The sequence below is a fragment of the Phaseolus vulgaris genome, chromosome 9 (genome assembly GCF_000499845.2).
Source record: "Phaseolus vulgaris cultivar G19833 chromosome 9, P. vulgaris v2.0, whole genome shotgun sequence".
In the NCBI taxonomy this organism is placed as follows: domain Eukaryota; kingdom Viridiplantae; phylum Streptophyta; class Magnoliopsida; order Fabales; family Fabaceae; genus Phaseolus; species Phaseolus vulgaris.
In genome coordinates, this window is record NC_023751.2 from 3,585,208 (window position 1) to 3,600,289 (window position 15,082).

The 15,082-nt window shown below is 38.6% G+C and overlaps 2 protein-coding genes across 2 annotated transcripts; one reads left to right on the forward strand and one right to left on the reverse strand.

Annotated features, from left to right (window-relative positions):
• Positions 1-922: 922 nt before the first annotated feature.
• LOC137822104 (uncharacterized) lies at positions 923-1,687 on the reverse strand. The gene has a single exon (XM_068627005.1). It carries the CDS (start codon positions 1,685-1,687, stop codon positions 923-925), a length of 765 nt encoding a protein of 254 aa, XP_068483106.1.
• Positions 1,688-9,627: 7,940 nt separating this feature from the next.
• Positions 9,628-10,167, forward strand: LOC137822105 (uncharacterized). The gene has a single exon (XM_068627006.1). The coding sequence runs from the start codon at positions 9,628-9,630 to the stop codon at positions 10,165-10,167; it is 540 nt and encodes a 179-aa protein (XP_068483107.1).
• Positions 10,168-15,082: the final 4,915 nt, after the last annotated feature.

The following is a 15,082-nucleotide window of genomic DNA, read 5'->3' on the forward strand; positions in this document are numbered from 1 at the left end:
GAATCTGTTATGTGAAGGAGACTCAGTCAACCACTCTGGTGCAAGGACAAAACGAAAAAAACTTTTAAGATAAACATGACACCAGACTAAAAAAGAATCTATTCATTTACAGATGAAGAGATTTATTTTTCAAAACGATAACAGAAAAGACTTAACTATTGAAACACAATCATTTTGAAAGAGTGAAGACTTAGTCAAAATACTTGATGCACAAAACCTGATTTTCGAAAGACTTAGTCAATGCATTAGTTTAAAAAAGAATTCATTCATTTAGAAAAGAACAGATTTATTTTTTATGCAGTAAGGGTGTTTTTGCAAAACATGTGAAAAACAGTTTCAGAAAATTTTTGCTTGCTCTTATCACATGGTCAGGGGTTAAGAGGGGAGTTACCTAGCAAAAAGCCTACTCTTAAACAACCTCTAAACTATACCTAAGACATTCTTAAAGAAAATGTAAACACAAATGACTTTATCAAACACATGTCTTGAAGGGACAACAACCATCTTCAACACATTAACCATTTGTTTGGAGGAAAGTGTCTTCAAACCACTATAGCTTAAATGACCAAATCGGTTGTGCCAAAGCTGGTACCCTTCCTCTAGTTCCATTTGAAAACATTTTGAATTCAAAGGTGCCTGTGTAGTTGTTAGTGCAAACATCCTATTTCCCTCATATCTATTTTCTTAATATGTCCTCTTTCTGGGTGAGAGACTTTACACTTCCCGTTCTGAATTAGTATAGACAAGCCTTTCTCTTGAAGTTGTCCTATGCTTAGCAAATTGTTCGTCAGTTCTGGAACGTAGTATACATGTGAGATTACATGTGTGACTCCATCAACATTCAACCGGACACTTCCTTTCCCCATCACAATATTTGAGTGTTATTGCCAGGTTTTACTGCATGTCTAAAGTTCTCATCTAATTATGAGAACCAATTTTTGTTACCACTCATGTGGTTACTGCACCCGAAGTCAAGAAACCGTTCCTCTTTTTTTCCTTGCTTAAAATCAAGAGAAGCCATTAACAAGAGTTCATCCTTTTGATCTATTTTATCTTCCACCTCAACATAATTTATTTTTTTCTCCCAGGTAGGACATTCATATTGGAAATTTCCATGTTTGTGACACTTGAAACAATCAATTTCAGCTTTGTTGATTGACTGTCTCGCTCTTCCTCTGCCACGGAAAGAACCTCTTCCTCGTCCTCCCCTATCTTCATAGGTAATCTGTAGTGCTTGTTCCTCCTCTACAAGATACAACATCCTTTGCTCATGAACTAAAAGACTACTCTGTAGTTCATCGATTGTCATAGTGTCCAAATTGTTGGATTCTTCAATTGAGCACACAACATAATTAAATTTCAGGGTCATGGACCAGAAGATTTTTGCAGCAATAATGTCCTCTTGAATGCATTCTCCACACTCCTTCATACTTTTAGCAATTTTCAAGGTGCGGGCAAAGTATTCATTCACCGTTTCATCTTCCTTCATTTGCAGAATTTCAAATTCTCGACACAAGGCTTGCAATTGTGCTCTTTTCACCCTTGTGGACCCTTGAAATTTTTTTCTCATAGAGTCCCAAATGTCTTTGGATGTATCATCATTGAGGATAGTATCTAAAATTTCTCGATCGATGGCTTGATACAGATAGTTCTTTATCTTCAAGTCCTTCAGCTTTTGTTCTTCCATGGCCTCGAGTTTAGCTTTTGACACATAGTAACAACTGAGATCGCATTCTCTACCAAATGCCAATACTCCTTAGAGCGAAGAAAATTCTCCATGATTTTTGCCCAATGATCATAATGCCCATCAAATCTAGGGATTGCAGGTTGCACATATTTGTTGTTGTTCAATTCTGCCATGTTCCTTCTTCTTTTCAATAAAGAGAATTGTTGGTTTCTTTTTCTCGGAGGTGTGCTCACACACTCACTCACAACTGTTTCTCTCACACTTTACAAAATTTTGGATCAAACCCGTATGACGAAGCTCTGATACGAATTGTGAACACAAAGGTAAGATTTTCTCTATTTTTGTGAAATCTCGTGTTATTTAATTGAAAGTGCAAACTTTAGGCTTTATAGCCATACAATTAAAGATGAGAAAAATTGATTCTACACCCACTAACTGTGTCCCAACCAGTCCTTGGTCAACGATTCCAGAGACTGACCTCAGACATCGCACATCGGTGCCTGATAGTGGAAGTGGGCCACGTAAGGGGGCCCCAGACGCACCTATCAGGAGATTAGTCAATCTTCGGACATCGGTACCATAGACCCCGACGTTGGAGATCGACATCAGACCTCGCCAACAGAGGGAGAGATCGGACATCGACGATCTAAATGTTATAGTGGGCCACGTAAGGTGGACCCTAGAATTATACTAAGTTATCAGTTACAACATCATATAAGGGAAAAGCCTAAGTCACGAGGGATCCATACACGTGGTGTGTATAGCACATACAGGCGCGACATGAGAGAATAATCCTTGGAGGCCCTGAGGCCCATTAGGGTTAGGGTTTCCAAGGAAAGCTGCATGCATGGCACGTGAATACTCAGGGGACCCGCAGAAACAGATGGCGTCAGAGATTAGGTGCACAAGTTGGTACCCAGGCGGCCACTCTGTTAGTCGTTGCACTCTAGTTAAGGGAAGTTGATGGAAGAGGGCCAAGCACACCCTTCCATGAAAGGCAAGAGCCAAGTCAAGAACGTCTAGACACCAAGGCAAGAGCATCTAGACCATCCTGTTGGGTTTAATAGTGCCAAAGTTCAAGAGGGAGGGTGAATTGACCTTTTAAAACTTTCTCGCAGAAACAGTGTTTAACACAGTTTTACAGAAAATAAATCGATTTATGTGAAAATGATCTTTAGATGCTCCTAGCTTGGTCTTAGATGCTCCTAGCTTGGTCTTAGACGCTCCTAGCTTGATCTTCAGACATTCCTAGCTTGGTCTTGGACGCTCCTAGCTTGGTCTTAGACGCTCCTAGCTTGGTCTTAGACGCTCCTAGCTTGATCTTTAGGCGCTCCTAGCTTGGTCTTGGACGCTCCTCGCTTGGTCTTGGATGTGTTGAAGATGGTTGCTGCTCCTTCAAGATTGTGTTTGATGAAGACTTATATGTACATTACATTTGTATTTTGCTTTGCTTTAAGTGTGTCTTAGGTAGTGCTTAGAGGTTGTCTAAGAGTGGGCTTTTTGCTGAGTAACTCATCTCATAACCACTGGCCATGTGATAAGAACAAGCATACGTTTTCTTAAACTGTTTTTCACATGTTTTACAAAAAACACGTTTACTGCATAAAAATAAATCTGTTCTTTTCTAAATAGAGTCTTCAATAAAAGGTTGCTTATAGTAGAAGAATCAATGTGCACACCTTCATCAGATTTAGCATCAAACTTACCAAGATTTTCTTTGCCATTATTCAATACAAAGCATTTACACCCAAATACTCTAAGGTGGCTTACACTAGGTTTTCTGCCCTTATACAATTCATATGGGGTTTTCTTAAGAATTGGTCTTATTAAGGTCCTATTTAAGACATAACCTGCAGTATAAACAGCATCAGCCTAAAAATACTTAGGTAGCTTAGATTCATTTAACATAGTTCTAGCTAGTTCCTCTAGTGATCTATTTTTCCTTTCAACTACACCATTTTGTTGAGGTGTCCTAGGGGCTGAAAAGGTATGAGCTATCCCATGCTTCTCACAGAACCTCTCAAACTTAGCATTTTGAAACTCTCCCCCATGATCACTTCGAATAGATTTTATGCAGCAACCATTTTCATTTTGCAGAATTTTTGCTAATCTCTTAAAGGCAGAATAAACATCATGTTTATGTGCAAGAAATAGAGTCCATGTAAATCTAGAGTAATCATCCACAACAACTAAAGCATACAAATTTCCAGCCAAGCTAGCAACTCTAGATGGACCAAATAAGTCCATATGTAACACATTCAATGGATTTTTTGTAGAGACAATATCCTTTAACTTGAAAGAGGATTTGATTTGTTTACCTTTCACACAAGCATCACAAAGCCTGTTGTCCTGAAATTTAATGTTAGGTAAACCAGAAACTAAATCATTAGATTTCAATTTATTCAAGTGATTTGTGTGTATGTGAGCCAACCTCCTGTGCCACAACCAAGACTCATCACTTCTGGACAGCAAACACTCATTTGAAAAGTTAGTTTCCATGATATTCAGCAGATATATGTTATTCACTCTCTTACCAGTAAACAGTACCTTACTAGATGAATTACTTGATATTGTGCAGCCTTTTGACTCAAAATTCACTTTGTATCCTTTGTCACAGAGCTGACTTATGCTGAGAAGACTATGCTTAAGTCCTTCTACATACAGCACATTCTTAATGGTTGTTGAGTTCCCTGTTCCAACAGTTCCTCTGCCCAAAATCCTCCCTTGGTTATTATCACCATAGGTTACATGTCCTTCTGCTTTGAGCTTTAAGCTGGTAAACTTTGTAAGATCTCCAGTCATATGCTTGGAACAGCCACTGTCCAAGTACCACTGGTTTTTCTTGCTGCCAATCTGCAAAACAGAATAAAAAATATACAAATGGTACCCTTTTCAGTATAGGGTCCAGCACATATTAAAACCTTCTCTTTGGTAGCCATTTTGCTAAGTTCTTAGGAACAAGATGCTTTCTAGCAATGCAAGACCTAGATGTATGACCAGATTTCATGCAGTAAAAACAGGTTACGTGAGATGCCTTTTTGCCACTGTTAAAAGCTGAAAAAACTGATTTTGCTGGAACAAAAAAACTTGAAAGCTTTTTGACATTGGTTGTATTTCCAGGGGTATAACCAAGTCCATTCTTATTGAAAACAGCATTCTGTGATCCAAGGAGAGACTCAAGGTTTTCTCTTCCCTTGGTGAAATTGGAAAGGGTTTTCAGCAAATATTCCACTTGTTTTTCCAATCTTTTGCAGTTTTCACAGTTTTTAATAGAGGCATGCAAGCAAGTCAGTTCAAGGCTTACCAAATCTGTTTTGGCCTTATGCAATTCTTCCTCAAGTGTTTTTACTTTAGGTGCCAACACATTATTTACCTTTTGCAGCTTATTACATATTACAGCTAGCCTATTGGCTTCATCATGTGTTTCCTTGAAGGCAGCAAGCAAATCATCATAGTTATCAGTATCAGCAGAAAAATTACTTACTGAATCAGAATTTGACTCCTCATCCTTCATCATGAAGCACAAATTGTTCTCCTCATCTTCTGTTCAAGAACTGCTGGTTGAGGATGCTTCATTTTCCTCCCATGAGATGTAGGCTCTTCTTCCCTTGTTCCTTTCAAATTTCTTGCTGGCAGATTTGTCCCTTGTTTGATTGTCTGGACAATCTGTTTTGATATGCCCTGTTTTGCCACATCCAAAGCAAGTATATTTAGAGGAATTTGAATCATTGGGTTTAGGATACCTTCTTTTCTGCTGGTTCCTATTTTTGCTTTTCTTCCTCAGGAATTTACTGAATCTTTTTGTAAGAAGACTGATTGTATCATCATCTTCAGCATCTTCTTTTTCTTCCTTGATCTCATTTAGTTCAGTTACTTTCAGTGCAAGACCTTTGGGTTTTCTCTCTGTTGTTTCCTGCTCTTTAAGTTTTTTAAGCTCTAGCTCATGCTCCATCAGCTTTCCAAACAGTGCAGCAGTTCCCAACTTTGACAGATCACGGCTTTCAAAGATAGCTGTCACCTTTGGTGTCCAGCTTCTGTCGAGGCACTTCAATATCTTTATGTTGAGCTCCTCTCTGTCAAATTCTTTTCCCAAGCCAGTGAGGTGATTCACAATATGGGTGAATCTTTTCTGCACATCAGCAATGCTCTCCTCGGGTTGCATTCTGAACAGCTCATATTCTTGGATGAGCGCATGTTTCCTTGACCTTTTCACATCTTCAGTCCCCTCATGAGTCACTTCTAAGACTTCCCACATCTCCTTAGCTGACTTACATTGAGATATCCTGAAGAACTCATCCTTTGTCAATGCAGAGGTTATGATGTTCTTGGCCACAAGATCATGTTGAGCCTTCCTCCTTTCGGTCTCATTCCATTCTGATCTTGGCTTTACCTTTTCTTCATCCTTGACAACCTGCATTGGCACATAAGGTCCATTGACCACAGCTTCCCAAATTAATGCATCAATGGATTCCATGAAAATTCTCATTCTAACTTTCCAAAATGCATAATTCATTCCATTGAACATAGGTGGTCTATTAACAGCAGAACCCTCAGCAAAAAGCACATTAAATTCAGACATTATTACAAACAAACTTGATTAAAATACAAGTCCTAGCTCTTGATACCAATTGTTGGGTTTAATAGTGCCAAAGTTCAAGAGGGGGGGTGAATTGACCTTTTAAAACATTCTCGCAGAAACAGTGTTTAACACAGTTTTACAGAAAATAAATCGATTTATGTGAAAATGAACAGATTTATTTCAGCACTGTTTTTGTTTGAAAAACTTTTAATTCAGCAAGGTTAATCACAAGATTATGCAGATAGAATTTCCAGATGCACACACACATATATCAGATTGAAAAACAGTGTAACACAAAAACCAGCAAACCTTAGTTCCAATTCGTGTGATTTAGGTTCAGTTAAGGGCTTGACAGTTAGTGAGACAATCTATCACACACAACCTGTTTTATTAGTCTTTAACAGATTATCAGTGTTCTTATTGAAACCAGACAGTTTTCCAGAAATTAAGAACAATGAATCACAGAACAACAAGTCTCAGCTTTAAGCAATTGTTTAAGGTTCAATTAATAGCTTTGACAATTTCTTGAGCAACCTCTCACAGTCAATCTGTTCTAGTGGCTTTTAGCAGATTTTATATGTTCTTATCAGATTCAAACAACTTTTTCAGAAATTAAGAACAGTATGCACAGTGCCCAGAAAGAACAGATTTATTTTCAATTGAACAGATTTATTTCTTTGCTGTTTTATCAATTATGCAGAAACGAAATTGCAGAGAGTGAGGGAGAATGAACACAAGCAGTTATACTGGTTCACTCAACTGAGCTACATCCAGTCTTCACCAAAACCAGGTGGAAATCACTAAAACACAGTACAACCAAGTACAATTCCCACTGTTCTTGAAACCTACAAGAACTTAGGTACTCTTGCTGAAAAAACCTATTTCAGCTCACACACACACTCTCCAAGAAAACCTATCAAGAAGAGTGTTCAACCAAACAATTATAAGAAATGAGTAGTGAAACGACTACACCTGATTGAGGATACAAAGATCTGCCTTAAACCAGTAGGCAAGATTGCTAGAACAGTAGCAGCATCTCACACCAAGCTTTTGGAATCGAACCAAGAACAAGCACTTTGTGATTTTTGAATCTTTGAAGAACAAATGCTAATCCTTTGTAAACACTTAACTCTCTGTTGTCAAAACTTGTTTTTGCAAATGTATGAATCAATATTAAACTCAGAAACAAGTTTGCATTTTATAGAAAGCCAACTTATAACAGATTTTTGAAAAACAGTTAAAGCTGTTATAAAATGAACAGATTGAAAATAGAATGAACAGATTTATTTTCAAAAGCAGTTAGAGAATTTGTTAAGTGAGGAGACTTAGTCAACCATTCTGGTGCTGAGATAAAACTGAAAAACGTTTAAGTTTGACATGGCACCAGAGGCAAAAAGAATTTATTCATTTACAGATGAACAGATTTATTTTTCAAAACGAAAACAGAGAAAGTTTAACTATTTAAAACTCAGTCGTTTTGAAAAGAAGAAGACTTAGTCAAAATACCTGATGCACAAAATCTAATTTTTACAAGACTTAGCCAAGGCATCAGTGTAAAAATGAATCTGTTTATTTAGAAAAGAACAGATTTATTTTTATGCAGTAAACGTGTTTTTTGTAAAACATGTGAAAAACAGTTTAAGAAAACGTATGCTTGTTCTTATCACATGGCCAATGGTTATGAGATGAGTTACTCAGCAAAAAGCCCACTCTTAGACAACCTCTAAGCACTACCTAAGACACACTTAAAGCAAAGCAAAATACAAATGTAATGTACATATAAGTCTTCATCAAACACAATCTTGAAGGAGCAGCAACCATCTTCAACACATCCAAGACCAAGCGAGGAGCGTCCAAGACCAAGCTAGGAGCGCCTAAAGATCAAGCTAGGAGCGTCTAAGACCAAGCTAGGAGCGTCTAAGACCAAGCTAGGAGCGTCCAAGACCAAGCTAGGAATGTCTGAAGATCAAGCTAGGAGCGTCTAAGACCAAGCTAGGAGCATCTAAAGATCAAGCTAGGAGCGTCTAGAACAAGGAGACTTGGATCAAGCTATGAATGGAAAAAGGCCTAATAGCACATATTCCGTGAAGGCCCATCAAGTGTAGTTTAGCTTTAAATGAGGTGTAAATAGCATAAATGTGGACAATTGTTTAATTTTCTGCACATTAGAATTAAGGAAGCATTAACCTTGATTAGCTAAAGGTTTCTAGAAGCCTTTACTAATAAAGGACCATGTGCACCCATGTGCCATGTGCACCCATGTGCTTCACATTTACATTTCATTTGGCTTACATTTGTGTAGCATTTAGGTCATCAAATATGGTCCTCCTTAGCCTATAAAAGGAGGAGCCAACCTCATGTATTGCAAGATTATTGTGAGTAAAGTTATGCTGCCAAGCTTTGCTTCTATCTAGATTCTAGGCTCTAATCTTCACATCCTTCACCTTTCCTTGGGCTGGCCGAACCTCCCAACTTCCATACATACCATGCACCTTCAAGATCACCATAGCTCTTAGGAGGATCTTGCACACACACATCCATGGCTTCCGCACCATCTTTCTCATGATTCTAAGAAGAACTTCATGAATTTGCCATCAGAAGTTCTATGTGTCAGATACGCTAAGATTATGTAAATAGCGAAGCAAGGACGTTCCCCCAAGGAACCCTAGACAGGGGTAACAACATAAAGGTAAACCCTAGTTTCAACCTATATAAAGGGTACCAAGAACCCTAGCAAGGTACACAGTTTCTAAGACTGAAACTACTTATACACTTGGTGTTTCTTTGCCCTTATACTGACTTGAGCGTCGGAGTGCAAATGACCGTCAAGGCGCCCCTTTGTCTTTGCAGGTGAGAGATTCTTTGATCAAGGAAGTACGATTCTCAGGCGGAGATAGAAAGGCCAAAGGCTGCCATTCGAGTCAACTGGCGAAGCGAGTCAACCGGTAGGAACATTTGGCGCCCACCGTCGGGCCCGTTAAAACAAGGTCCCACTCACAATCGTTGTGAGAGTTTTTACCAACGATATGTTGTAGCCATAGGTGCCATACCCCCTAGAGGGGACAACGTTACCACGCAACAACTCTTGGAGACCATGTGTGCCTTTCAAGAGGCAGTGGCGGCATCTAGAGCGGAGATTGTTGCATCACGTGCGAACAACGAAGAACTGCGCAGGGATTTGCAACAAACAGGGGAGCGCGCGGTAGATGAACGTGCCCCACCCGTACCACTTAGGGCACATCCCATCCCGTTCTCTCAGGCGATCATGGATACAACGTTGCCAACCACATCTCTGGGTCCGAAGGTCACCTTTACAGGTGTAGAGGACCCAGAGGCCCATCTCACGGTGTTTCACACTTAGATGATGCTCACCGGAGGGTCTGACGTTGTGTACTGCAAGCTGCTTATGAGCACGTTGGCAGACGTGACGTTGGAGTGGTTCGTCATCCTCCCAGATGGACACGTCACTACCTTCGACCAATTCACCACACTGTTTAGGGAACAATACCTTGTTAACAGGGCCCCCACTCGACTCTCTTATGATGTCTTTGACATTAAACAGTACCAGGGGGAGTCCTTGAAGGAATTCTTGAACAGGTTTAAGATCCAGGTGGTGAGGTTGAAACCCACGGATGAGGCCATGAAGGTGCACGCCTTCGTCAAGGGAATGTTGTCAGGACCTTTCAGTGAATCGCTGCTAAGGTTCTACCTGAAGACGTTCACCGAGATAAGGCATCGGGCTTTGGCGCACATCGCTGCACACGATCGAGTGACAGAGAAACATGTTCCCGTTGGTCCTATCCGACCTCGAGCAACAGATCGACCTCAGCCCATGAGGGTACACGAGATGACAACGGAGAAGAAGGGCGCGGGGAAACCTAATATGGTTCCAATAACATGATAGAGATATTTCAAGGACATGTTATGGATTCAACTTGAGTTGGAATATGATTAGGCATTTTTCTAGAATTGGATCAATGTTCTTATCATTCAAGAACTCACCAAATCATAAGCAACCAAGCCAAACTCATGGAAACCTATTTTATGTCAAAGGAACCGATTAGAACAAGTAAGAAAGCAAATGAACCGATTAAAACTACCTAGAAATTAAATGAACCGAACAAAAACAAGATAGGAAGCAAATGAACCGATTAAAACATCCTAGGAATCAAATGAACCAAACAGAAATAAGAAAATATGCAAATGAACCGATTAAAAAGACTAGAAATACCTAAGACATGTTTTAGAGTTTATTTGGGAATGGAAATGGATGAATAAGATGGAAAGGAGAAGAGAACTTATGTGGTTGGAGTCCTTGGAGAGGAACACGCCACTTGAAGGATGCCAAGCTTCAAGATGAGTGTAGATGCCGCCACTTGAGGTTCCAAGAGTGCTCTCAAGATAAGACTACAATAAGAGAGGACACAAGTCTCTCAATCTCTCACCAATTTGGGAGAATTTTTGTACTCAAAATATCAAATCTGTATTAGAAAGACTCAAGCCCTCCTTTTATAGGAGAAGGACCGGTCATGAATGTACAAGAAGCTTACAAAGGAAGCTAACCAAAGTTACCTTGCAACTCTTCCACTTCTAGCGTCTAAAGTGGAGAAGGAAGGGATACCTTTCTAGATTTTTCTAAAGCTAATATCTAAAGATGCTTTACACAAGAGGTATCTTTAGGTTTCCCACTTAGCACCTACCTAAACACTATCTTAAGCATTTTTAAATTTTATACAAAAGATACTACAAAAAGAGAAAACATTTGACCACTACTTCTTAATTCTTTAAATTTTCTCCTTGTAATCCTTTGAGGTAAAAAGGATGATGAGCTAATAATCCTCTGAGCATCTTCAACTTTAGCCTCTATCTCTTTTTCATCTTGATCTCCATCATACTCCCCGAGTTGGAGAGAATTCGACCACGAATTCTGAAGACCTACAGAAAAAGGAGTTAGATCATTGATATTAAAGGTATGACTCCTAAGAAACGTATCAGGCATATCTAGCTCATAAGCATTATTATTAATCCTCTTTAGGACTTGAAAAGGTCCATCCCCACGAGGCATAAGTTTGGACTTCCTTTGATTAGGAAAACGATCCTTCCTCAAGTGAAGCCAAACCCAATAACCAACATCAACCAATAATGCTTTTCTCCTTTTGTTGGCAAGTTCAGCATACTTGCCAACTTTCTTCTCAATTCTTAACTTGATGTCATTATGCAAATCTTATATAAAAGAAGCTTTTTCAAAACCATCTTTTCATAATACATCATCAAGTATAGGAATAGGAAGAAGATCAAGAGGTGTGACGGGATTAAATCCATACACAACCTCAAAAGGAGAATGGGATGTGGTAGAATTTATTACGCGATTATAAGCAAACTCAACATGTGGTAGTAAATCCTCCCAAACCCTTGGATTCCCGGAAATAAAGCATCCCAACATTTGTCCCAAAGTTCGATTGACCACTTCAGTTTGACCATCGGTTTGGAGGTGGCAAGTAGTAGAAAATAATAGTTTAGTACCAAGTTTCCCCCTTAAGGTCTTCCAAAAGTGACTCAAGAACTTGGAATCCCTATCGGATACTATACTTCTAGGAAGTCCATGTAAACGAACCACTTCCTTGAAGAAGAGATTTGCAATATGACATGCATCATCCACTTTGTGGCAAGGAATAAAATGTGCCATTTTTTAAAAACGATCCACTACCACAAAGATGGAATCCTTACCCTTGGATGTCTTGGGTAGTCCTAAGATGAAATCCATAGAAATATCAACCCAAGGCATTGAAGGGATAGGAAGAGGGGTATATAAACCATAGGGTTGCACTCTAGATTTAGCCTTACGACATGCAATACATTTATCACACAAGTTATGAACATATTTTTGCATATGAGGCCAAAAGAAATGCTCATGTAAAACATCTAAAGTTTTGACGACCCCAAAATGTCCCATTAATCCACCCTCATGTGCTTCTCTAACAAGAGATTTTCTAATAGAGCTTTGGGGCACACAAAGTCTTTTTCCTTTAAAAAGAAAGTCATCTTGTATAAAAAAAAATCTTTGTGTCCACCCTTAGCACACTCTTGATATATAAGAGAAAAACCAAGGTCATCATGATAAAGTTCCTTGATATGATCAAACCCAAGATATTGGGAGCCTAAAAGATTTAGCAAGGCATAACATCTAGAAAGTGCATCGGCCACAATATTAATTTTGCCTTGCTTATGTTTGATCACATAAGGAAATTGCTCAAGGAATTCTACCCACTTAGCATGCCTCTTATTGAGCTTGTTTTGGATTTTCAAATATTTAAGAGATTCATGATCACTATAAATCACAAACCCCTTAGGAAAAAGGTAATGTTGCCAAGTATACAAAGCTCTAACAAGTGCATATAATTCTTTATCATAAGTGGAATAATTGAGATGACTACCTTTCAATTTCTCACTAAAATAAGCTATGGGGTGGCCCTCTTGAAGGAGAACAACCCCAATGCCTATACTTGAAGCATCACATTCTATCTCAAAAGTTTTAGTAAAATTAGGAAGGGAAAAAATGGGAGCATTAGTCAATTTTTTTTTAAAAATATCAAAAGCCCTTTGTTGCTCTTCTCCCCATTGAAAAACCACATCCTTTTTTACTATATCATTTAGAGGGGCGGCAATTGTACCAAAGTCTTTCACAAACCTTCTATAAAAAGAAGCAAGGCCATGAAAACTTCGTATATCATTCACATTGGTGGGTGTTGGCCAATTTTGAATTGCTACCACCTTTGATTGATCTACATGCACCCCTTTAATACTCACAACAAACCCTAGGAATTCTATATGATCAAGTGCAAACATACATTTAGCAAGGTTAGCATACAAGTGGTTTTTACTAAGGGTTTCTAATACTTGTCTAACATGCATCTTATGGTCAATCAAAGACAAGCTATAAATGAGGATATCATCAAAATAAACAACCACAAACTTGCCAATGAATGGTCTTAAAACATGATGCATGAGACGCATGAATGTACTTGGTGCAATAGTTAAACCAAATGGCATAACTAACCACTCATACAAGCCAAAGTTGGTCTTAAAAGTGGTTTTACACTCATCTCCCGATTTAATACGAATTTGATTATACCCACTTTTAAGATAAATTTTGGTAAAAATTTGGGAACCATGCAATTCATCCAACAAATCATCAAGCCTAGGGATGGGATGCCTATATTTTATTGTAATGTTATTTATGGCCCTACAATCGGAACACATCCTCCATGACCCATCCTTTTTAGGGACAAGTATGATAGGCATGACATAAGGGCTCATACTATCTTGAACCCACCCTTTACCAATTAAATCTTTTATTTGTTGGTGAATTTCTCTTTTTTCACTTGGGTTGGTCCTATATGCGGGACGATTTGGTAAAGAAGATCCCAGAATTAAATCAATTTGGTGTTCAATCCCTCTTAAAGGGGGAAGCCCTTTAGGAGGATATTGAAACACATCATGAAATTCCTCTACCAAATTATCCAAACAATGTGGACTACCCTCAAGTTTTTCTAACTCAAGAGGTCTAGGAATAGCTAAAAAGATAGGAGTGTGAGAAACTATTACCTTGTTGACCGCATGGCTAGAGATAAGAAGAGCCTTCTTAGAACTCATGATAGACTCATGATATGATTCCAATAACATGATAGAGATATTTCAAGGACATGTTATGGATTCAACTTGAGTTGGAATATGATTAGGCACTTTTCTAGAATTCGATCAATATTCTTATCATTCAAGAACTCACCAAATCATAAGCAACCAAGCCAAACTCATATGGAAACCTATTTTATGTCAAAGGAACCGATTAGAACAAGTAAGAAAGCAAATGAACCGATTAAAACTACCTAGAAATCAAATGAACTGAACGAAAACAAGATAGGAAGCAAATGAACCGATTAAAACATCCTAGGAATCAAATGAACCGAACAAAAATAAGAAAAGATGCAAACGAACTGATTAAAAAGACTAGAAATACCTAAGACATGTTTTAGAGTTTATTTGAGAATGGAAATGGATGAATAAGATGGAAAGGAGAAGAGAACTTATGTGGTTGGAGTCCTTGGAGAGGAACACGCCACTTGAAGGATGCAAAGCTTCAAGATGAGTGTAGATGCCGCCACTTAAGGTTCCAAGAGTGCTCTCAAGATAAGACTAGAATAAGAGAAGACACAAGTCTCTCAATCACTCACCAATTTGGGAGAATTTCTGTACTCAAAATATCAAATCTGTATTAGAAAGACTCAAGCCCTCCTTTTGTAGGAGAAGGACCGGTCATGAATGTACAAGAAGCTTACAAAGGAAGCTTACCAAGGTTACCTTGCAACTCTTCCACTTCTAGCGCCTAAAGTGGAGAAGGAAGGGATACCTTTCTAGATTTTTCTAAAGCTAATATCTAAAGATGCTTTACACAAGAGGTATCTTTAGGTTTCCCTCTTAGCACCTACCTAAACACTATCTTAAAATTTTTTAAATTTTATACAAAAGATACTACAAAAAGAGAAAACATTTGACCACTACTTCCTAATTCTTTAAATTTGCTCCTTGTAATCCTTTGAGGTAAAAAGGATGATGAACTAATAATCCTCTGAGCATCTTCAACTTCGGCCTCTATCTCTTCTTCATCTTGGTGCCCAACAAGAACGCTTGGTGCGAATTTCACCAAGCACATGACCTGATGGAGATCAAGCTCATCTTTGCTATTGGAATCACATCATGACCACTACATACGCAATTGCTTGGCCCTGGCGCACAAACTTGATGACCTAGTGAAGAGT

What these genes read in the sequence shown, in the direction of transcription:
- LOC137822104 (XM_068627005.1), bottom strand. Translation starts at nt 1,687, where the DNA reads ATGGAAGAACAAAAGCTGAAGGACTTGAAGATAAAGAACTATCTGTAT.
- LOC137822105 (XM_068627006.1), top strand. Translation starts at nt 9,628, where the DNA reads ATGATGCTCACCGGAGGGTCTGACGTTGTGTACTGCAAGCTGCTTATG.